The following is a 23,923-nucleotide window of genomic DNA, read 5'->3' as shown; positions in this document are numbered from 1 at the left end:
TTATACAATGGTCGGCAAACATTCAGATGAACATTCAGTCCAAAAACCTAATTACACTTTTCTGTTTTTTTTTTAGAAAGACCTCTAATCTTTCTTTGAAAGTTTCATCCAATTAAGCAAAGCTGATGGCGGTGCGAGTTGGGTTTAATGTCACTGTCATTAGAGACAAAAACCTACCGAAACAAACTTCCATTTTATCATTTAAACTGGGCCTTCGGCGAAACGATTAACAAATTAAAATAAAAGTGGTAATGCGACTTCCCTTCAGCTGTCCACTTAGCCAGCCGTCTCCTATTTCAGGCTACTGTCCACTTAATTAACACAAGAAACCTAAAACCGCCAGCTTCTTGTCGCAAATGAGCGCAGATATTTGAAACATTTATTTATTCGAATTATTTGTAAACCTCTCTGGTCAGTTTTCGAAACGTAAGAAATGAAGTAAGTTTTTTTCTGTTGTTTACATCAATGGTTGACGACGAGCTTCAACACGACATTGTCAAATATACATAGGGGGGCTGGCAGCAACAGCAAGCTATTCTGTCAATGTTACTATGTCACCTAATAAGATGAAACACAAATTTAAAACTGATTGGGCTCGAAGACATTTCTGACTGTCCTATTATTGATCATAAGCCAATCAACGCCTGACAATGTCGACATTTATTCATTTCGCGTTTGTCAATTTGGAAGAAAATGTGTTTAAACGAAACCTAACTATGAAACAAAAACCCGAACTAAACAGCACAAACAGTTTGTGGATACGATGGAAACTTCTCACAAGGTTTTTCTTCAGTTAGATCCAATACTTTTTTAAATGATTCTCACTAATATTATCAATGTACCGAGAAAAAATTTCGTTTAGGAATATGAAAAACTCATTTGGCAATTAAATAACGTCCTCATATTTATGCAAAACTTAGTAAAAAATGAAACGTTTTTGGCCCTGCCAGGGTAACATACATAAAAAATGAATTAATTAGCGCGTATTAGCGGGTGGCCGGATGGCTTAAATTGGCGTGAAATACTAAACAAACATCTAATATAATATAAAAAGTAGTAGTGTAGCAATCAAGCCAGCGTTTTTAATTCACGAGAAGTAAAACCTTAATTAGGGCCAAGGGATATCAATATTTAATGAGTCATTAGGATCTGACGGCTCGTAACAACGTGACTACATTTCAGATTGTATTTGCAAAGAATTGGAAGCTGTTTCCTTAACTAGTCGCCGCCTAAAGCATCTTATACAAGGTAAGTTGGCTGATCTCTATTAAACTGCTCAAAAAACATCCGCAAACTGAATCGGGCTATCACGAAAAACACCTGACCCGAAACATGCACTCGCCATGGATTCAGCTCAGCTGGCCGTTACACTGAACACTACAACAATGAAGAAAAATATATAAAAGCACTAGCATTTCATTTCAAGTACTGTTTTGACAGAACCCCGGAGAATTCTGAACAGTTTAGTAATGTAAACAAATTCAGAGGTGAAGAAAGCATTGCTTATGTGGTACAATGAAGATATAATATTGGTCACCAATAAGATAACTACACGAACCGAGGTTTATGAATATTTGAAAGTCAAACATGGAAGCAAAGATAAATTAACAAGTAATAGAGGCACCGAACGGATCATTTCGGTGAATATCTGTTTGGAAGGGTCTGGAAGGCCTGTTGTCCCCTCGGATTCTCTTTAGTGAAATGTCACCTCTAACCTTCAATATGGGAAATATAACACCTGTTGTTTTCAGAGAGGAAAAAATGTTGTTTTGGGTACGGCAAAACGCCAGCTTCGATTTTTGTAAAGGTAACAACAGCTCGCAAATTCGGATAATGAAATTCTGTTCCCCAAAAGTGTCTACAACTTTAATATTTAGCTAGAAAATCCGAAAAGATTTAACTGCGTTAGTTTACATATATATATATATATATATATATATAAATATATATATATATATATATATATATATATATATATATATATATATAATGATTTTCTCGTTCGTTATGCTTTTCAGGTCGTTCGACACAAGTTCCACTCATATCCATTCACTGTCGCATCGCTGGGATACATCAGTGTGATCGACACACGTTGCTACACACATCACGGGAAACTGCAGGCAATCTCTTCCACGTGTTCTGTCGCTTACCGGACATGCAACTCTACACTACTTGTATCACTTCGGCACAAGCGAAAATCTTATCATCGCGTCCTCACAATAGACAAAGTAATCTTGTTTTTAGGAGTAACGATCACACCATTGATGTATACCCTAGCGAGCGAGTGGGAATACTGATGAGTGGATCAACTCTTTGTTGGTCTCGAAACAGACCTGATCCCATATGACGAATGGTGAATCACTGTATTCCGCTCCTTCATTTGAGCACTATTCTGATTTATCAGTGTGAACCCACTGAAGTTATATATATATATATATATATATATATATATATATATATATATATATATATATATATATATATATATATATATATATATACTTTACGAGAATAGCAACATTTCAAAACTTTTGCCTAAATTTCCTCGTTGGGTGCCCCTGAAATGTTTTATTGTTAAGTATATTTTGTATGCAATGTTACTATGGCAAACCCAAATAACTTTCAAATTGTTATTTCCCCTCCCCTCGACTAATGTATCATTGTACTTACTGACTTTTTTATTCTGCTGTATTTTTAGTTAAATGCTTTAGTGTTTGTACTGTATGCGTTGTTTGTTTCTTTTTTGTGCTTGCAAGAAATTTTGTTAACCTTCACGGCGCTCTGAAAAATTGCAAACTTTCATAGCCAACACTCTAATGAATCTCTCTACTCTTTTGCGCCTGCACTCACCTTGCTCAGCGGATTTCCACCGTGAACGCCCATAGAACGGTCCAAGAACCTCTGCAGAGGAGAGAGGCGAACACTGTTTTTGTTAAGAATTAATAGTCTTGACTTAATTTGGTTGTCAGAGGTTAGCAGATAAATTATTCGGCCGAGGCAAATAAGACAAATAATTGGTGTCCGAGACACTGATAAATTACGATATTTTGCGGTAACCGAGTTTGGTTTTGGTGAAGTGGAACTTTTAAATCGCCTACTGTCCCCTTGCGGCCTTGCCGACATATCTAAAAAAGAACTGTCATTTCACAAAGGTAGACACAACTTACGAATTATTTGCAGCAAAATCATGACGCAACGAGCAATAATGACAAAAGTGTCTAATTTTTCACGTTTTTTCACACATACATGTGTTCAAACAAGCTGACATTCCAGCACAATTTTGTTTCCTTTTAGATTTTCTTCTTCATGTACTTTGCATTTGGATTACTATGAATAACAGCTCAGCTTCAGCTCCGTTGCAAGCTTATGATGGTATGGAAGCGTTGAATAAACTCCTTCCTCTTGCCATAGCAATAACTCTGGCTAACGGACTAGTGCTCGCCTTGTTTTACAGAAGACAAAATCTACGAACTCCATCCAATTACCTACTGCTTGGCTTGGCGGTTTGCGACTTCATTACAGGTGCAGTCAATATTCCATACTTTATTATATTTTGTTTTCAAGTTGTGCCACAAACCATGCTGGCAGACTTTTCTTACTGGTTGTACATCATGCACACTGTTATGGCAGTGACTGCCGCTTATCATATACTCATCATAACTGCGGAAAAGTACTTGGCGATTATCAGGCCACTAAAACACTACCTGGTAACCAAGAAAATGGTGTTCAAAGTGTTGGCTGGAATTTGGATCACATCCGCATTCATTGCTGTCATTCCGTTAGCTTGGAAAAACAGCCAGTCGCGTCTTCTTTGTTTGATTATCCATTCTTCAGTTTGTCTTGTGCTTGTTTTTGCTGTCCCATATGCATTTATGATTTATGCGTACATAGTTATGTTCAAAGCGATCACCAGTAAAACAAGGCCAACGTCAACTCGCTACAGGGACACGTCAAGATTACACAAGAAAAGCATCAATGACCGAAAGTGCATTTTAGTTTTCGCAGTAATGGCGGCGATATTTGCGCTTTGTTGGTTACCGTATTTCACCATTGCTTTAGTACTTAACATCAAGGATTATCTCAAGTTGGACATTTCTGAACCAATCTTAAAAGCCACCGAAGTGTTCGCCTTCGTTCGATACACGACATCCGTTACTAATCCTCTTCTTTATACGTTTTTTAAACGTGACTTTTGGCAGGCTTTACGAAATCTTCCCCTTAAAAGAGAATATAGTCATCGGAGAACGTCATCGAACTCAAGAGACCGATCCCTGGGGAATGATACAAACCGAAAAACAGTTTTTGAAAGCACCATGCTATCCCGATTGTCGTGGGCTGGAGAAACTCCTACCACAGCAAACAATAAACTGAAAACAAACACAACTGAAGAACAAATAGTTTTCATTTCGTCTGTTTAAGAGTACCTGCAGTGCATCTGCAGTGAGAAACGCATGCGTGGTGAGACGAGCTTATGTTACGTCGCTTTCGGTGTGACAGGTAATTCGCGCACATTAATGAGCTTATTGAGTATGTTGGAAAAAATGTCGTATTCCGAGATTTACAGTTGTCGTTCCTCAGTCTTCTTATCCTGTGTAAACCTGTGCAGGCGGGGTTAATTTTAGACAAGATTTGCGACCTTTCTATTAGTCAGGCATGCGCAAGTCAGTTGAGGAGCACATTAGAACATTGTTCAGTACGTGTTCAAGGCAAAGATTCGACAAATGCCAATTAAGTTTTGTTGGGTAGTGTTGATGTGGGTCACCCTGTTCTTTTATGGCTCATTATAGATTTAACAGGCCCGTTCCCGGTTGTCGTCATATTTAGTTGCTTTGGACCATTTAACGAAATGTTGCAAGCTACAGGCCATTTCAATAAGACGCTATCGAAAAAGATGGAATTCCTGTTTTTCCATTCCAACTGAAATAACCAGGAAAAACGGCTGTACGTTCGTCACACCTTGCTCGCCCCACCAGTCTTGCGGCCGAGAACATAGCAATCAAACAGTTCCAATAGCAAAGCGCGCGGTCTTAAAATAGAATGCAGATAAATATGTTTTGAGATAAATAGAAGAAATCTAGTCGAAGTTTTCGTTTTATGAAAGTGTTTTGAAACACCGGCTGTTTTAGAGTGTTTTAGGAAATCGTCCGTCATTTCAGTTTGTCTAAGTCTTTTCTAACTCGCGCGCTTCGCTATTAAAACTGTCGCTAATAAACGTTAAAATTTTTGAAAACCTCAATTTTCAAGCCAAGAGTTAGAACAGTCACTGAAAAGCTAGTTTTGTATCTTGCATATCCAATAATTTAGGTAACAAAGAAATTACGAAAGTGAAGTGCGATAATTCACCGTAAATCTTCTATTCCCTTTTGAGGAGGGGGCTGGTCTTGTTTTGATTGTGCGGGAAGTGGTGAGAGGAAGGGGCCTTGATAGAAAATTTACGCCCTTTTAAACTCAACTAATGTACGTAGACAACTATAGTTGTAGCTACTATCATATATGAAACAAAGATAAATTGCGCAAATTTCATTATTAAATAGAAGTAAACTATCGCACTGAAGTTGTCTTGAATAAGGAAGTGGAATGTTACAGCAGTAAGAGTGGCACTATGTCTTACTGCTCAAGAATCCTTAATATATCTGTACGTATCCTGCTCTATACCTCACCATTCAATTTATTTACGACAGTTTTCATTATGGAATGAGTTCCCGCATTTCAACACAAGACAAAATTTTTATTCCCCATTAAAAACATCCGATCAGTTTATACCGACTGTAATTCCAGAGAAGGTTCTTTGGAGAAGAAAGATTAAGTGACCAACAAAGAGAAAATCTGCAGGCAAAGTTTGTGATTCAGTCAAGACTTCTGTTTATCACTAAGGGCTCGTTTACATAGCGGCAAATTGATCGCAGCACTGGTTCACAATAAAATATAATTCAAAGAAATTTTCTCCCAGCCGACGATGATCCTTGTACTGTGATCAACCTCCTACCATGTGGATAAGTAGTTTAATCAGGTGCCGGTAGTACTTGTGCTGCTTGTATCTCGAAAATAAATTCAACTGCATAGGCATTGGAATGACCATTGGAATGAGCTCAGTGCACCAGCAAAGAGTATTCTTAGTTCCAGCAACTTGCCTTCGTGTAAGATACCGCTGAGAACGCAGTACTCGTGCTTCAGTGGAATGACCAGTGCACGTGTAAGATCCCTAAATATTCACATGTAAGCAAAATGCTAGGAAATGTCAATATCTATGTCATTCGCATCCCAAGGTATACACAGTTCAACATTTTCAGGTGTAAAATTCTCTGGAAAAACTGCCGGCGCAATAGCGTCCTGTGATTGAAGAGAATACTGGGCGGCTAGTATCCCAGCCTTAACACAAATGTCCGGAGAGAAACCTTGAATTATAAAGGAAGCCATTGCTGCTGCAAAGCTGAAAGAAACAAACAACAAAAGGTCAGCATACATCTCACCTTGAATTTATGGAACTATGAGGGATAAACAATTTCACATGATAGCCAGGGATTTATTCAATGGATAAAGTTATTCACACTTTGAAGAATGGGGCAAGAACTTTGGAAATGGATAAATTCTACTTGATCGATATTGCATTACTGATCAGAAGTAACCAGTGTAGAAAGGTGCGCTGCCCGAAATTCAGAAGGGAGACAGAAGGCGGGCGCACTTTTTCTGTTTCTGCCACCCGCCTTTGGAATGCTCTCCCTATCTCAAAAAAGGCGAATCGAACAGCCGAAGCCCTTTAAAGAATCTCTCAGAGATCGGGTGTTTTCGGAGCAGCAGCTTTTACATCATTTTATTGTATAGTTTTAACTTTTTAGCTTCATATATAGTTTACTATTATGCATATTCGTATTCAATTTTCAATGTATATAGTGTTTTTATAATATTCTAGTGTAATTTTTAGGGAGGGCCACAGGTTTGTTAGCTTTGCTATTTAGTGTTACCCTCATTTTAAATAAAGTCTTTATTATTATTATTATTCCAAAACAGCGCGACACCCAAGGTTTTTTTTTTACCCTCTTCACAGAAAATGCCTCGCATGGTAACTTTGACTGATGGGTCATCCACTTTTTACATCACGTGATTCAGTAGACTGTACATAACTGACAAAAAACGGTCAAACTTTTTCTCAAAAATCTGTCATCAGTACTATCGAAAGCTGTGACTTTCGAACTTTCATTGACTTTTAAAGCGCGCTGACGTTACTTGTGTTTAAGGAATGTGGTGTGATGATCATGATCATATGGTACACCCAAACATAACTCGAAGATGCTTGTTCAATCGCCGTGATGAGGGTAAAATAAATCTTGGGCCAGGCGTGAAGCAGTTTAGTGGGCGCGTCTTTCTACGCGCCAGTACTCATACCGACCTTTCATTGCGCGACGTTCACAGTCTCTGAATTGTGGGATAATTGTTTGAAAAAACTAACAGGAGTTTTAATTTGAATCACAAGATCTCACCTATCGCCTGCACCTGTGACATTGCCCACTAGCACGTGACTGCCTGGGCCCAAGGCGGGAAAATGTCGCGCTGATACCAAACTATGTTGTCGCGTTGGTAAATGACTTGAACGATGAGCCGTCGGAAACGGAGTGTCAGCGGCAGTATCTCTACAAACGAGGGCGCCATCTTTTCCAAGAGTCACAACGACGCAATGAATATGCTTCAAAAGCGGCTTACAAAGATGCAAACACTCGGTTATAATATCCTCCAGCGGTCGGTCTTTATCATCTGCGTTGTTGTTTCCAGGACGAGGTTTGTGCTTTAGCGACTCCTGTTTCATTATAGCAGAACTCATAGTTCGAAGCTCTTTCAGATTCGGCGACACGTAAGTTATGCTGTGCCAGGCGTCAGAAAGGAAGGGCTTCTCTGCTTTCATGATGCAAGTGGGCTCGAACCACACTGGAAAACAACATAAGCGTTATTAGACATGCCATGCCATTTTACAACGACTGGATTTTGTTTTACTATTTAAAACCAAAATTAAGAAACATATGTAGCGAGAATAACCAATCACTGCAATCAGAACTTCAAGTCAAATGATGAAGGCGCTCCCGGGCGATACGGTTTGATTTTGCTTCTTATTCGTTCAAACACGTTTAAGGACCTTCAGCAAGTTAAAAAGCGCCAAGTACTAATCAGTCAACAACTTTATTAAGGTCACCATTTTATCTCTCTGGCGAGACCAGGTCTCAAACAGCGTGTTCGGTCTCAAACAGCGTGTTCTTATGAAACATGGCGCATAAAAAGCGTTGCAGTATTTACTAGTTCTCAGTGATTGGTTAGTTTATTGTGGGTGTGGTGACTGATACACAGCGACCTGTAGCTATCTCCCCGCTCCTCTCCACCCTACCTTTTCAAACCTTTTTTGTTTGAGAAACATTTTTGAATAAAGTGATTGATTGATTGATTGATTGATTGATTGATTGATTGGTTGGTTGATTGATTCATTGATTGATTGATTGTTCGACTGTTTTTTGAAATGATTGAATTTTCCTTGGTAAAGTGACCTGAGGTCTTGTCGACACTGACCCGGGTAAATTTGAAAACGCATCTTTTTTTGCCCGGATAGGCCAACCGTCCACACTGAAACGGCGTTTTAGGTCACCGAAAACGATACTTTTCAAAAACTTTTCAAAGTGGGTAAATTTGAAAACGCCGGCTAGGTGGTGTGGTGTGGACGGGAACAAGTCAAAACGGGGACATTTTGAAAACGCTGACGTCACATAGTCATGTATTCTCTGTCAAAACGGTTTAATTAGTAGCTCTGTGCATGCGTTGTAACGGCGTTTTCAAATTTCTCCGTTTTCAAATTTACCCAGGTTAACGCGGACAGGGCCTGAAAGTATGCTGTGCTATGCTGAAGTTGCGGTGTCTTTTGAACAAACCTTTGTATATGTAACCGAATATTTTTTAAAAAATTAATCTCAAATCACGGGATACCACTAGAATAGTACTAGCCACGTCACCAAATCGTCGTGTTGAGTGCTATGTAACTGGAATGTGATTGGCTGCACAGATTGAGTGTTATTTACCTGGAATGTGATTGGCTACACAGATTAAGTGCTATTTACCTGGAATGTGATTGGCTGCACAGATTGAGTGCTTTGTACCTGGAATGTGATTGGCTGCACAGATTGAGTGTTATTTACCTGGAATGTGATTGGCTGCACAGATTGAGTGCTATGTACCTGGAATGTGATTGGCTGCACAGATTGAGTGCTATTTACCTGGAATGTGATTGGCTGCACAGATTGAGTGCTTTGTACCTGGAATGTGATTGGCTGCACAGATTGAGTGTTATTTACCTGGAATGTGATTGGCTGCACAGATTAAGTGCTATTTACCTGGAATGTGATTGGCTGCACAGATTGAGTGTTATTTACCTGGAATGTGATTGGCTGCACAGAAGTGACACGCATGATCAATGGCCTCTTCAGTGATATTACCGTCCAGCATTACTATTGGTGCGTGTTTGATTGGTTCTTCAAAAGCTGAAATCTAACAAAGTACACACAAAAGTCAAATGGTAGTACAGCACTTACCTCATCAGCGCTGTGACTGCCTTGCGTGTCACAGACATAGGCTGAATATTGAACTAAATCTTCATAAAATACCAAATTTACAGATGAGTGAGTACCTCTGTCGTACACACGTCACAGATATTGTTAGCGTTGAATGTAGTAGCAAATTCTTACATTATCAGGCGAAATAACTTTGTGAATGTCCATGTCGCCGACAGCCACGTGAAAGTCACCATTTTGACTCAGTATCGCCGAGTAGGTTCCAGTGTGATTCACCTTGGATGTGTATATACCGCGTGTGACCTGGGAACCAAAACAAACAGTGACAATGGAGTAGCAATTTTCCTGTGTTAAAATAAGTGGAGCTCTACGTACAAATTCTCCTTACTGGTTTTCGATACATTTGGTTGATAGAATACACGTGTTGGTCTCCTTATCTGTCTGATTGACTTAAAATTGACATTACAAGGAGAGACTCGAAGTTAATCACTCTAAGATGAAGTGTGCTTGTTAGAAAAGAAAAAGAAAGCCTAACCATGTTAACTTCTTCACAGTGTTTAAGCATCATGACTCCCAGAGGATCGCTTCCTATGGCGGATACAAACACCGGCTTCAAGCCAAGACGAGCCAGACATTCTGTCGAAAATAACACAAATATATCTTTGATAGCTTACATACAGTGGTCATACCACAAATCAAAATTAATGTACAAGTACTGGTACAAGACGTTCTTCCAAAATGTAAGTTTTTTGCTGTATATAGCGAGTATGATTTGATCTGCAAACCAACCGTCATAGACATACAGTTTGTGAAAGACCTTTCCAGTTTCGTTGTGTCATCATTGCTGGATGGTCGCCACACGTAATCACTCGTAATGTTCTTTATTAACTCGACCTGCAAGTCCATAATTACCCTGGGTGCCAGAGGGTTTTTTTTTTTTTTCCAGGAAAGACACTAGTTGTAAGCTCGCTCGATCGTGGCTTAGCCACTCTATCAACCCTCTGGCACCAAGGGTAGTCCATAATTGAAGTCCAAACACTCGGGAAGATTGGGAACCACTTTAGCACGCTTGCATGCGTGCGTTCATTTGAGTAGACAATATAAAAGAACAAAAATGCAAAGCTTACAAATTGTTACCAAGTCATAAAGTAACACTGATCGTTTGTGGCGTGTTTAGTTTTGCCGCCATTTTTAAAGTTCCTGCGTCTTTCCAGAAGCGCTCGCGCGCCTGCTGAATAGCTGCACTGGTGTTTACACTGTCACTAGAGTTGGACTAGAAATAGATCGATACCGGCGAGTAAAACAGGACAAAGCTGAAGTGGATATTCAGTGCAAAAGATATTACATATTATTTGGAATTTGTAAGCGAACTACTGTTGCTTACGGATAATGAATATAATAAACTACCTGAAAGATTTCTTCCAACACCACCAAAACTCATCCTCACTTGGCCAGGGTTGGACGCTTCAGGCTATTTACATAAAACAGTTCAATGAGTTCAAATTCTTCACAAACTTGTGATATTAATAAATGAACTATGGAAATACACCTGCAATAATCCTGCAAAATACGAAAGTGTTAACCGATATATATATATATATGTTGTGGTTCAAATTTTCCCTGTGTACAAACTGGTATTATCCTATGTTTTATATTTATTGTGATATTGCCACACACCAGAACAAACGAAAGTAGCAACTGCACCAAGGGTCAAATTGAACCACATGTCATGTGTATGAACACGGCTGGATGTAGAAATACCTGTCTCTGGGTACAAGTGCTCTGTACTCAGCTCAGAGCTGCCATTACAAATATTGTCAAAAATCAAATAACCTTGGAGTGTTCAGACTGTGAAGAATATTTTCCAAGATCACATACAATGGTCACTTACTATAATTTGCTCAGCAGTTGCAATAAAATCCACATTAGAACCACCAATTACAACCTAAAACGGCAAAGGGAATTAACAGTTAAACTGCTTTATGTTATGAGCTAAGGGATTTTAACCCATAGTAATACAGGGCTTAGGTTTAGGTGGGAATTTCTGAACACCCATGAAACAAGTCTGAGATTGAAAGCATTTCACACTGATGATGTGGTGTCATTGATTGAAAACACTTTAAAAATCACTGTGAAATTGATCAACTCTATTTCAGAGACTGCAAACGGGTGATTGTGCAGAGATGTCTATTAAGTCAGGTTCAGGAACTTGCGACAACTGAGATCTTTATTCTTTTTGCTCTTTAGTAGTGCTGGCATAATTTATCATGTATACTTCAAGTTTGTCTGGTTCACTGTATCCAGCGTCACAATCAGTCAACAAGTTTCACCTTCCTCTTTACTCCTTAGGTCGTGGTTTTCTTTGAAGTCTCTTACGAACTAGTCGGATCGTCATTGTCAATCAAACAATTTCACCCCAATTTAAAAATACTTCCGTTTGTACATCACGACCTGACTTTCGGTAAAGCAGTTCATGGATACTGGGCACTGGGATACTGGAGGAGAGAAAATGGCCAAAAACTGCTGTAAAGATTAGCCAGAAATATTGCCTTGGTTACAATAAACTAGCTATTGCCTCCGGTTGTGTTATCAGCTTCAGTCTTTGATGTTAGCTGTCAGCTCAAACGACGACCTTGATAATTCCCGCTGTCATATTCAACCTTATCTAACACCTGTTACACCGCTTCTTATTAAAGCGTGAACACTTAAAATATGTCTGGAATGTTCTTTGTCTTTTAACCAATCACATGCGAGAACTTCAGACCGCAGAAACCACATGGGTTTCCATCGGTCACGGAACAATATTTGGTTCTCGTTTCGCTCCAATTTACAAGTAAACACACTAATTGTAATTCCTTCCTTTTTGAGAACATTCACTGCTCCACTGAAGAATAGGTTTGAGTGATTTTTTTTATAGAAAAAATTGAAAAACCGATGCGCCCGACGCTACGATTTGCCCCAGTTGCCGCCAATTTTTTAAAAATTGTAACGAGTTCGTATCTGCAGTTACCGTTCGCCTGATGGCATGTTACAATTTGTACTGAGGTAAGCTTGCATTTTCCGGTTTTTATCTCACCCCAACTATTGTAGCAGACCTAAACACTGATAGAAGGAAGGTTTGTTTCTTCGATAACAGCGAAACGATAGCGGGAAGGAAAAGCGAAAATCAAACGATTGAGCGATTGAGGTGTTTACTTTGCACCAATCACGCCAACATTTTGAATAATTTTCGTCTGGAGCCTTTGCAGTTTGCAGTCTTACGATCACGGAACCTCTAATTGCCTAAGGGTTGAAATCCTTTGCCGAAATAAATCGAATCCCTTGTTCTACCGAAAAGATTTACAATCAGTAACGAAAACTCCACAATTTTGTATTTTATATTCGGTTTATCGTGTTTACATCTTATGTCTAGACATGTCTACAACATACTGCATGCACTGAACTATGTCGTATATCGTCGCTAGAGAAACCGTCCTTTTTGCGACTTTTTTTGCTTGTTTACAAGCAAAAAAGTAGGAGAATAGCGTTTAGTGGACTCAAATCTGAACCGGAAGGGATCGCATTCTTGTTAACTCACAAGGGAATACTTTCCGCTGTGGGTGATCAAAGCGCGTGACTTGTAAGTGTCACTCTATAGTTGTGCTTCAGCACTTCCGTTCTTGTAGAAAAAACGTGACTTGTCAAATTTACAAACATTATATAAGAATCAAAAACGTGAGTAGCCCAAATCTTACGTCACATAACCAATTAAGAATGTAAGCGGTTCAGCGCTCGAAGGCAGTGAAGTTTAAAACGATTAAGAACGCAATTTTTACTAGTACAAGTCTTTAGGCGCTAATATTAATTTAACCTAAAACGATTAACAACGCAAATTTGTACTCGAACAAGTCTTTCACACACTAAAACGTTGCTAATAGTTAACCAAAGGGAACTCATTTCGTGACAATTGATTATTTCTGCTGAGTTGCACAATTGTGCTTCAGCACTTCCGTTCTTGTAGAAAAAACGTGACTTGTCAAATTTACAAACATTATATAAGAATCAAAAACGTGAGTAGCCCAAATCTTACGTCACATAACCAATTAAGAATGTAAGCGGTTCAGCGCTCGAAGGCAGTGAAGTTTAAAACGATTAAGAACGCAATTTTTACTAGTACAAGTCTTTAGGCGCTAATATTAATTTAACCTAAAACGATTAACAACGCAAATTTATACTCGTACAAGTCTTTCACACACTAAAACGTTGCTAATAGTTAACCAAAGGGATCTCATTTCGTGACAATTGATTATTTCTGCTGAGTTGCACAATTTAGAATTGCAACATCATCTAGCGAAGCGCACTATTACTAAAAATAGATTTCGCCACATGATACCCCCCCCCCCCCCCCCCACCCCCCGCGTGAGTCGGACAACAATTTTAGTTTGGGCAAAGGCTTTGTATGGAGGGGACGCGTTCTTGACAAGAAAAAAGGGGCGAGAAAGGCACAATGTGAGGCCGAGATTCTCGAAAGGCTCGAAAAATGATAGATTCCAAACATTTTTGCTTTAGTAAGTAAAAACAGATTGAAGGTATCCAAAAAATGGCCCAAAATTGAATTTATTAGTCGAAGATCCGGCAATAACACCTTGATTCCCACTGCAAAATTATTCAGGCTGCCGAGAAATTTAAGCGGCGGATAGCGAATTACTATCGAATTATATAATTGCGAAGGATTGCTTCATTTAGGCACCGGAAAGATCGTCGGTTGCAAGAAATTCAGAATTCTTCCCGAATTTGACGGCACTGATCGCCGGTCATCCGATCTGTTTCGACACATGATAGATAGAGGGCGAAAATATTATGCTATTCAAACGCCTTTCTAATGGAATTGACGGCGGGTTTGATTTTAATAAAGCTCTTATTTATCCCCATTACTATTACAGACTGCAGCTACAGCTGCCGAGCTCGATCAGTGTATATTAAATAGTATTTGCCGCGACAATTGTGCAACGAAATTGACCTCTTAAAATATTTGGGTCAGGCAAGGGGACCGATCGGACGAGCGTTTCTTTGTGTAATTTTGTGGTGGCATAAATCTGAGGTTAGCTCTGTTGTGTTGGAAAATGTGCCACTAAGAACAGTGTAAACGTTTTGCATTTCTCATAAAAATAAATGTTTTCTTTCAGCAAATCCCGGCAGCAAATCGGGCCTTTATAATCCATTCAATAACTGAGAGTAAAACATTTTACACATTAATTGAATAATCGCTCTGTTTGACAAACCTTTTGTTTCAAACCACGGTTTGAGCTTTCTACGTTGCACAGGTAAGGCTTTCTCTCGAAATCCGAGCCAATCTGGCCATGGTTTTGTGAAACAATCGCCCCAGGGGGGGGGGGGGGGTACTCCGACTTGTAAATGACGGGGATGATCGAAGGATTTTTTTGGGTTTGAAATTTTCGATTACGGGATTTTTTTGGGTTGGAAAATCTGGCAAGTAATTTTTTGGCTGACTTGATTAATATAGGGGATTTTTTTGGTTTTAAAAAACGAACTAAAGTGCCCTGGCACGGCCTTGGCGTTTTTATGGTATGATGAATAAACAAACACGAGCGTTCAATTTTTATGGTTTTCTTTGCGTTAGATTACTGCCCCTCCTGGCAATTTAGGGGTAATTTGACAAGGGATTTTTTTGGGGGGTTATTTTTTGGCAAGGGATTTTTTTGGGTCCTGAGTTTTGCCTCCATTCGATCATCCCCGTCATTTACAAGCCGGAGTACCCCCCCTGAATCGCTAAATATGCCTCCAAAGTGCCCGCCAACCATACATTGCTCTTACAGAGAGCGGTTTGTTTGTTTGAATTTTGACTCACACCGGGGGTCAAATTCTGTGACGTCATTAGTGCGCTTCGCTAATTGCAACATCATTAAATGTGTTAAGTGATATTTATAAGTGTTTTTGTAGCCTGTTGTGAAATTACTTCCGGTGGAAGCAGTAAGTAAACGTTTCTTCTGTTCAGAAGTAAATGCATCGATCGCCATTAGAAAAATAACAGCAACTGTTTTGCTGGAAATGTAGTCGTTAGAAATGGCATGTGTAGCTGTAAGGTAAAGAATAACGCGAGGAGAAGCGGCTTTTAGTAATATCCAAACGAAAATTTACTTCTCAATGTGGGGTTAAGACTGCGTGACGAGACAAAGGTAACTCTGTCGTGCGTAACCTAACCTGCGATCAGGCGTTATTTTTCTGCATTAGGCCGAGTAGAAATCTTTCTAACTCGAAAGGAAACAACTATTTCGATTAAACATGTTAAAGGCAAACGTCAAAGTTTACCTTTTTTAACCAAGTCAAAGTATATGAGTCGCAAAGCACCCAGTCGTCGCGACTGACAAATACAGCATTTACTCCGCGAAAATAAAAAATGCTTGAACTGAAAGACGTTTGAATTCTTCCATGATATGTTCGAACAACAATGCCCAGGATAAACCTTCTACTCATACTAACCTCATGCAAAAAAAGTCGATATCTCGAAGAGATCTTTGATTTTCTTTCAAAAATCCCTGAAACCATGTTCTGGATGTGGCCCTCGATACGAAAGAATAGCAGTTCTTTAATTTCTTAAAAAAGACAGAGCGTGTATCCTGAAACAAAATAAGAACTAAAGTTGCTCCGTGACCGATGGAAACCCATTTACTGTTTGTGGTTTCTGCGGTCTGAAGTTCTCGCATGTGATTGGCTAAACACAAACATTCCAGACATATTTTTTAGTGTTCACGCTTTTATAAGAAGGAGTGTAACAGTCACCCCTCTCAGTTGTTGACTTACTGGTCTTTGTAACCTGTTCCACTCTGTGGTTGAATCTGGAACGCCCCATACTTTACCTTGAGCATTCTGACAAGATAATAGCAATTGTCAAGTGACGTTTGGAAAAGGTTTTGTCTTGTGTTCAAAGTAACATCTCAAACACGAGTGACAGTGTTTTAAACACCGAGAACAAAAGTTGAATATGACGTGCAGTTGAGTATTTTTACAGTCAAAACAGTCAGCACGTGCCGCATATTATTCAGCGCGTGCCGCGCATTATTCGTTTCAAAAATTCAAATTCAATTTGAAAATTGGAAATCATCCAACTATAAACACGTTAACACATGAACCTGTCAAAAATTATCGAATTTGATTGGTTAATTTTTGACTAGCCTGCGAGCAGGCTCTCTATTCGGGGCCTTCGGCGCTCTCGAAGAAGGAGATTCATGTTGCCCCCGAATAGAGAGCCTGCTTGTAGGCTAATTTTTGACAGGTTCACGTGTTCGCGTGTTTACGGTCGGATGATTTCCAATATTCAAATTGAATTTGAATGTTTGAAACGAATAATGCAATCTGTTCCCCTTTAATCAAAACTATTCTGGAATACTAGGCGGCACGCGCTGTCTATTTTGACTGTAATGAGATTGGAGGTATTTGAAATGTGCAAGACGCTGTCTCCAGTGTTTGATATATTTCTAAACTAAAACTATAGACCAAATAGAGAAAGAAAACCACAAAAATCTATGCTAGTCAAGATTAGATTCTCTTTTTGAAACTTAAAAAATTATTCATGAGTTTGAGAAGATCTCAACATACTCAATAAAGAAACTTATTAAAGATTCAGAAACACTTAATACTGTAAAGTTCCTAAATAAACGACTCCCGCGAAAGTAGCGACAAAATTTCACGGTTATTAACAAATTCCGAACGCTTCCCTACGAAAGTAACGGCCTCAAACGTAACTTGACTTGCTAGTAAGAAACAATGATAACGAATACAGCACCAAACTGATCTCATGTCTGATTTAGATGATTAGTTACTACAAAGGTTTCAAAATATTTTATTTTATTAACATGGATCGATCTGCATATGGTACACGTTTTGGCTATCTCAGTGTTGTGACCCTCGACAGTAACGATAAGAAAAGGCTGCTTAATCCGAAAGTAACAAGGATCCTTGCCTTTGGAACTTTACAGTATACTAGTACAACAATAATCAGAGTACAAGATACAAGTACGGGATTTATGAACAGAGTAAGGTAGGTGCGTGTGAGCCACTGTCATTGAGGCGGGAAAAAAGTGAAAGTATAGTGGGCTTGTAGTTTTCGAACCATGTTACTTAATTACGCCGACTATGTTACCCTGGCAGTTTCTTTGTTCAGTTTCAGCAATGCTGGTAAAATCAGCTTAGAAGAGTCTTCTAGAAAGAGTCCACAGGTTGAATGAGACCATAATCCAGTTTAAAATTATGCATGCAGTGTATCACTTACCACAGCTTTCTTCTCTTTGAGTTTTCGTATTTTGCACAATTCAACAGCAATTAAACTTCCTATTTTGGCATTGTTCTTTATCAGCGCCATATCTGACACAGGAAGTTAAAGATATAAGTTTGGTAACGACATACATTCACATACTGCAACTCAGGTACGTTGGTGGTAAATCAATCAAAAATATTATTAAACACAAATATTGTAACTCACAGAAATGCATGTATGTAAACAGGTTTTACAAGGATACTGGCTTGAAGCGATTGTCCCTTAGTGAGCTCATTCACTCGCTGAAGTACAAAAGGGGTAACTTCCTTTCCTACAACACTAGATTCCCTGGAAAGAATATAACATGTGCAAGGTCAATGAGTTATATCACATGGCATTACAAGTGCAACTCGTTGAGTGTTACCTAGCTTCTTTCAGAGCCTGCTGAATTGCATTCTCTATATCCTCTCCAGATGCAGCTTCCTCTTTGGAGATTGGTACAGCTAAAACAATTCCACTATTTGATCCAAGCGACAGATTGGCATCTGAAATATTTAAAACATGATCAGACCCCTTTAAAATCTTATATTTACACCTATAAAGTGTAAATACGAACTCCATGTTCATATTTAGCCCGCATAAAGGAGTGGCTCGCCATTCCATTGGCTACAAGAAACCTTGCTACAATGATCGATAATTGTTGGTATATTACCAGACAAGATGGCGATTAAACTGTTATGAAAAGCAGTAATACTTCAAAGTGCTCACTTAAATTATGACATCACCGTTTAAGAAGAAATTAATATTATACTAACACTCTTTCAAGAGGCTTGAAGTCTTACAGAAACTCACCAATCAGTCTGGCTGCCTCCACAGGGGACTGTATACTGCAAGCAGACTAAAACAAACAAGCAAGGCAAAGGGAGCTTGTTAATGTTTTTCATTAAAAGTGCTCTTCAAATAAATGCTTTTATGCGATCGCACCAAATTTATCTCTGTAAAATTCTCTGTAATTTGTCTTTGTAAAAATGAGATGAAAACTTTTTAAGAGTAATATAAGGAAGTGTAAGCAAAGTCAAAATTAAGCCTATGATAGCTATAGTCAGCAGTGTGATTTTGCTTTACACTGTACAACCTGCTCCCTCACAAGTTTGCCGTTTATTCAAGTTTTCTGCAAATTGTTTTGCTTACTTGAGGATAACGCTGTTTCTTTTGTTCTTATTTAACACATGAAAGATCCAGGGTTGTGTGAGGCCTGAAAAATTTAGGGTTGAACAGAATTTGAACTAATGACCTCCGCACTGATACCGATGCAGTGCTCTTCACAACTGGGAGCTGGTCGCTTTATAAGTAATTAAAATACCCATAGAAGATGAGGATATGAAGGTAAATATATGAAATTTCATATAATTATTTGAACTGCAAGGAAAAGATTTAATAAGTTATAACATATGAAAGATCGTTTTGGCAGTTATGTATGCAACAAATTTAAGCAAAGCCATAATCAGGCCATTGCTGGTCACAGGGCAGTGTAGTTGAGTGTAATCCTAAGGTTCCAGGTTCAGGTTCCCCACCCTGCCACTAGCTGGATTTGTTCTCAGTGATCCTGTATTCAAATCCTGGACATAAGTGGCATGCTTTGCATATAGCCAACTGGTCACTGCCTCCTGCCTGTTCAGATTTTTAACCATCTTATCTTTATTTAAAATAATTATTTCCTCTGTTTCAGTGGCATGCCTGGAAAATAGCTATCTTGAAGTTAAATATATGTCCACTATAAACAACAATAGAGGGGGGGGGGGTGGTTTGCCTTGCACTGAACAGCTTGCTCACTCACTTGTTTCCTCTCCCTTCCCTCTCATGTACCTATCCAGCGATGGTTTATCTCCAACACAGTTTTTTAACTGCGCTGCGCAGTTCTTGCTCTGCACGGAGTTTATTATTTTTCGTCGTTGTAGTCGTAGTTTTGTTGGTGACCAGACCCAAACCTCCACTCGGTCAAACTTTAAGTCACGTAATGTTTGGAAGCTAGAAAACAGTAACATGGGGATTTTTCTTATACTTTAGTCTTTTTTTCGATTTTGAAGCGATTTTGAAGCATTTAAATCAAAGAAATTACCAAAAATTCCATGCAATAAAAGCGGGCCAGAATTTACATTTTTTAAACGCCATTACGTTTGTGTTGTGGAATGTGCTAGCGTTGCACTTTCATTTTCACAAGGCATTCACGACGATTGGCCAGAATCACGCAATGCCTCAAAAGCTATACATCTGCTACAAAAGGAAACTTAACAAATCCTTTAAACTTAACCAAGCATGTTAAGTGTGAAATGTTTGCTTTTTACCATTATCTATTTTACAAGCTGGGTCATCAAGAGGATAAATTCTGACCATTTACTGTAAAGTCTGACATGAAAAGTTTGCGTCATTGGTAGTTTAATTCCCCGGGGAATTCCCGTTCAGCTCAAACCAGCTCAAGTGTTCTTCTCAAATTTGATTTAATTATTTGCTTCAATATTCTATTTTTTGGAACAAGTAATTCAATGTTTAAACAGAAATTCTATACAACTCTGCATGTTGATTTAATCAGATATTTCTGGCTTCAGGAGCAAGGATCATGGAAATTAAATTTGGCCAGCATGAGCATATAAGAAAAATGGTAATTGCAGATGGAGCTAGTCAACCACGAAATGACACACATAGTGTTTTCTTACCATTTTGTTTGTCAGTCGCAACATTGTTTGACGCAGGTAGAGGGGATAAGGGGGGGGGTTGTTAAATTTTTTGTTCCCTCCACATGGCTCCCCTAAAGTGGTCACTTGACCAGCGCAGTTTTAAGCTCTAAGAGCTCTTGTTTTTTATAGTGCTGTGTTGAAAGGTGCCATACCCTTCAATACTACAATTGGTCAGGAGTTTTATTTGTTACTGTATATGTACTAACCTTAAATCCACTTTGTGGAGTAAAGAAAGCAGGAAAGTCTAGAGAAGCTCCATATGTTGCAACCAGAACACCTTGTGTTTCCTACAAAATATCACAGGAAGCAACATATATCAGCTACAACTAAATCCGGCTTTTAAGACTTCAACCAAGTTGTTTGTTTAAGTTATCACAATGCATGAAAAAAAAAAGTATGAGATGAGACTTGTTTGACACCGGTACGTGACCAACAACTGTCAAAAAATTGCTGCAACCTCGGCTGAAGATAACACTCTGATAATTAACTTGGAATTAATTGATTGGGATTTATTTTTAATATATTTCAATAGATTTATGGGATTGCAAGTGTTATCTTCAGAATGAAACAGATAATCCTACATGTAGGTACATTTTGAAACACTGAGATTTAACCTGAAACTAATTTTCCTTACAACATACACAGGTCAAACCAGGCTAATGTGTTGATACAGACAAAACTAGATGTAATATGCAGGCAAAAGTGTAAAGTGGAGTTACGTTGCGATTATTTTGGCAACTTGACACACAATCAATACTTAGTAATATCATAATGATAATGATAGTTATAAGATGAGTGTGTCTGCTCAGTGGACTTACCAAATATTCCAGAGTTAGTTCAATGTCCAAAATAGATTTAGCTCCAGCACACACTACAGCCACAGGGGTTTTACCAAGCTCAGTTAGGTCTGCGCTTATATCAAATGCTGTTGAAATAGAGAAATGACAACTTAACAATAATTATTATAATTAAATTTTTTTTAACCTCTAACAGGATCACAATAATTAAAAATAAATACAATAAACTACTTGAAATAATTTACTGCCATTTTTGATTGTGAAATTAAGGACTGGCTTGATTGGGTTATTGAACTTACTTGATTGTGCTCCCCTGTGTACACCGCCAATGCCTCCTGTAACAAACACTGGGATGCCTGCGGTATTAGCAGCAATCATGGTACTTGATACTGTAGTGGCACCAGTCAGACCCTGACAAGTTTAACACAGTCAACATGTCAATATTCTGCATGTCCGCAGGGTTTTAGCTGGCATCAACATTTACTTAGTGAAGAGAAGAAAGGTACAAGAAAGGCTTTCTTGCACCTATCCATTAACAAGCAGATAATTTATCAGGCTTGTGCAAGTTCCTGTCAAAATGTTGTAAAACCTGGTCTTCTCTGTTGAAAAAGCTATATTATTATTATTTTTTTTGGCGGTTTGTTGTTTTTTGCCACAAAGAATTAAAGCTCCATGGGTCCCTTGCGTTGATACATTTAAAAGAAAGCTACAGGACAACAGGGATTTCTGTGTCACATTCTTATAAAAAATAATGTAATGTTTAATAAACAGTAATTAAATATCAATGATAAAAATTGCCACCTTGCTTATAACATAAGGCAAGTCCCTCCTGGATGTCTTTATAGCAGTTGTATCTTGAGCCAGTCTCTCTAAGTTATCTTCAGACAAACCTACACATACAAAGTCAAGTGTCACTACATAACCAAGATAGACATACAGAAAAAATAATATTGTTATCTTTTGAGTGTCGTATTTGGAAAACAATAATTAGGTGGATCTAGGGGAGGGGTTGTTACAAGATACATGTATTTCCGGTAGTTTCTGGAATTGTATAACCTGTCAATCAAGTAAATATACATGTGCTTCTCTCAAAATGGCGTGTTCACTGTGTGAAGCTTAAACATGGTGTCAGAAGTAAAGTGCTAGAATAAAAGGTCTACAAGCAGTAAAGTTCGTTGGAACTCGTCACAAAAAGCCGTTAAAACCAAGGTCTAGGAAGACGAAAGCAGTTTTGGCAACAGAGTTTCGAAAACGAGACGAAATACGGAGAAGACATGCCTACCGAAGGAACCGCTTCGGCAGCAGCGCCGCCAGAACCGACCGCTCCAGGTCTAAATTTTACTTCGAACTTTCCAGTTCCAAGCCCAATGAAAGTGTCAGGGGACAGAGTCACAAACTGGGAGTTCTTCAGACAACAGTGGGAGGATTACGAGCTTGGCACCGGGCTCGAACACCGTCCAGAATCAGTCCGTTTAGCAACGCTTCAATCAGTCATGGGGAAAGATTGTCTTCAGATATTTTTAAATCTAAAACTGACCCCGGAGGAGAGAGAAAGCGTAAGCTCCAGTTTGGCCGCTCTGGAAAAGTATTTCAAACTGAAAACAAATGTGGTCTACGAAAGATTCCTGTTCAATTCAGCCACGCAAAATCCCGAAGAAGGAATAGATGCGTTCGTAAACAGATTGAGAAAGATGGCATCGTCGTGCAAGTATGGAGCACTCACGGACCAGATGATCAGAGATAAGATCGTAATAGGAATCCGAGACAAAGCTACAAAGCTACGACTACTCAAAGAAGATAGTTTGGATCTAGACAAGACGCTCGATATGTGCAGATCGAACGAAGCAGCGACCAAACAGCTCGATTTCATGAAACAGGAGCAAAGCCAAACAAAAGAGCAAGTCAACGCCGTGGGCACTCAAGCGAAACGACCAGATGGCAAATGGCGAAGCGACAAGAAGCCCGACAAGAAGAAAGATTCAAAGGATGCAAAATACACGAAGAAGAATTGCAGCAGATGTGGCGGACCAAAGAAACACAAGAAAGAAGAATGTAAAGCATATGGTCAAACATGTCTAGTGTGTTCAAAGCCGAATCACTTTGCATCTGTCTGTTTTCAGAAAAACAAGACAGCGGAAAAAAAGACTGCACACAAAGGTCACAAAAGAGTACAGCAAGTCACAGAAGAAACCGATGAATCCGAGGAGGAAGAGACCGATAGTGAAGATTCGCTCTTCAAAATCGAAGAAGTCTCCAGTGTGAAGACATCAGGCAAGCAGTTCAACGCCAAAATAACCTTTTCAGACCAAGAAGAGTTATACTTCACCGAGTTACAATGTTAGTTAGACACTGGCGCCACGTGCAATGTGATGGGGCTCCGCGACTTGGCAGTCATTAACCAAACAGGAAATCCCCCGCTCAGAAGCAGTAAAGTGAAACTTAAGTTGTTTGATGGTTCCCTCATGAAGCCCTATGGCGTGGCCACCGTGAAGATACACCGAAACAGTACAACCAAAGAGTTAGATTTCCAGATTGTAGACACCCCAAACATGCCTCTACTATCTGCGGAAACCTGTGAGAAACTGGGACTGTTAA

At 39.0% G+C, this 23,923-nt stretch overlaps 3 protein-coding genes across 3 annotated transcripts in view; 2 read left to right on the top strand and 1 right to left on the bottom strand.

The window, feature by feature from the left end:
- The first annotated feature begins 1,200 nt into the window (after positions 1 to 1,200).
- LOC144666772 (5-hydroxytryptamine receptor 1F-like) lies at positions 1,201 to 5,659 on the top strand. The gene is made up of 2 exons (XM_078528162.1): positions 1,201 to 1,248; positions 3,295 to 5,659. Exon 2 carries the CDS (start codon positions 3,330 to 3,332, stop codon positions 4,416 to 4,418), a length of 1,089 nt encoding a protein of 362 aa, XP_078384288.1. The 5' UTR covers positions 1,201 to 1,248; positions 3,295 to 3,329; the 3' UTR covers positions 4,419 to 5,659.
- A 48-nt stretch (positions 5,660 to 5,707) lies between these two features.
- Positions 5,708 to 23,923, bottom strand: part of LOC144666763 (uncharacterized) — a 28,146-nt gene continuing 9,930 nt past the window's right edge. Inside the window, exons 4-19 of the mRNA XM_078528150.1 lie at positions 22,130 to 22,218; positions 21,628 to 21,739; positions 21,350 to 21,456; positions 20,738 to 20,818; positions 18,649 to 18,694; positions 18,221 to 18,341; positions 18,059 to 18,144; positions 17,812 to 17,903; positions 16,344 to 16,409; positions 11,434 to 11,487; positions 10,950 to 11,013; positions 10,078 to 10,178; positions 9,717 to 9,845; positions 9,405 to 9,519; positions 7,479 to 7,920; positions 5,708 to 6,430 (exon numbers count right to left, since the gene is read on the bottom strand). Of these exons, the coding sequence (XP_078384276.1) occupies positions 6,229 to 6,430; positions 7,479 to 7,920; positions 9,405 to 9,519; positions 9,717 to 9,845; positions 10,078 to 10,178; positions 10,950 to 11,013; positions 11,434 to 11,487; positions 16,344 to 16,409; positions 17,812 to 17,903; positions 18,059 to 18,144; positions 18,221 to 18,341; positions 18,649 to 18,694; positions 20,738 to 20,818; positions 21,350 to 21,456; positions 21,628 to 21,739; positions 22,130 to 22,218 (1,907 nt within the window). The 3' untranslated portion in view covers positions 5,708 to 6,228. The remainder of the gene's footprint in view (positions 6,431 to 7,478; positions 7,921 to 9,404; positions 9,520 to 9,716; positions 9,846 to 10,077; positions 10,179 to 10,949; positions 11,014 to 11,433; positions 11,488 to 16,343; positions 16,410 to 17,811; positions 17,904 to 18,058; positions 18,145 to 18,220; positions 18,342 to 18,648; positions 18,695 to 20,737; positions 20,819 to 21,349; positions 21,457 to 21,627; positions 21,740 to 22,129; positions 22,219 to 23,923) is intronic.
- On the top strand, positions 22,543 to 23,693 carry LOC144666774 (uncharacterized). The gene has a single exon (XM_078528163.1). It carries the CDS (start codon positions 22,603 to 22,605, stop codon positions 23,668 to 23,670), a length of 1,068 nt encoding a protein of 355 aa, XP_078384289.1. The 5' UTR covers positions 22,543 to 22,602; the 3' UTR covers positions 23,671 to 23,693.

Source organism: Oculina patagonica, chromosome 9 (assembly GCF_052425735.1).
Source record: "Oculina patagonica isolate OP01 chromosome 9, crgOcupat, whole genome shotgun sequence".
NCBI lineage: Eukaryota > Metazoa > Cnidaria > Anthozoa > Scleractinia > Oculinidae > Oculina > Oculina patagonica.
Note: the sequence above shows the minus strand (reverse complement) of the source record. Positions and strands in the feature narration are given on the sequence as shown.

What these genes read in the sequence shown, in the direction of transcription:
- LOC144666772 (XM_078528162.1), top strand. Translation starts at nt 3,330, where the DNA reads ATGAATAACAGCTCAGCTTCAGCTCCGTTGCAAGCTTATGATGGTATG.
- LOC144666774 (XM_078528163.1), top strand. Translation starts at nt 22,603, where the DNA reads ATGCCTACCGAAGGAACCGCTTCGGCAGCAGCGCCGCCAGAACCGACC.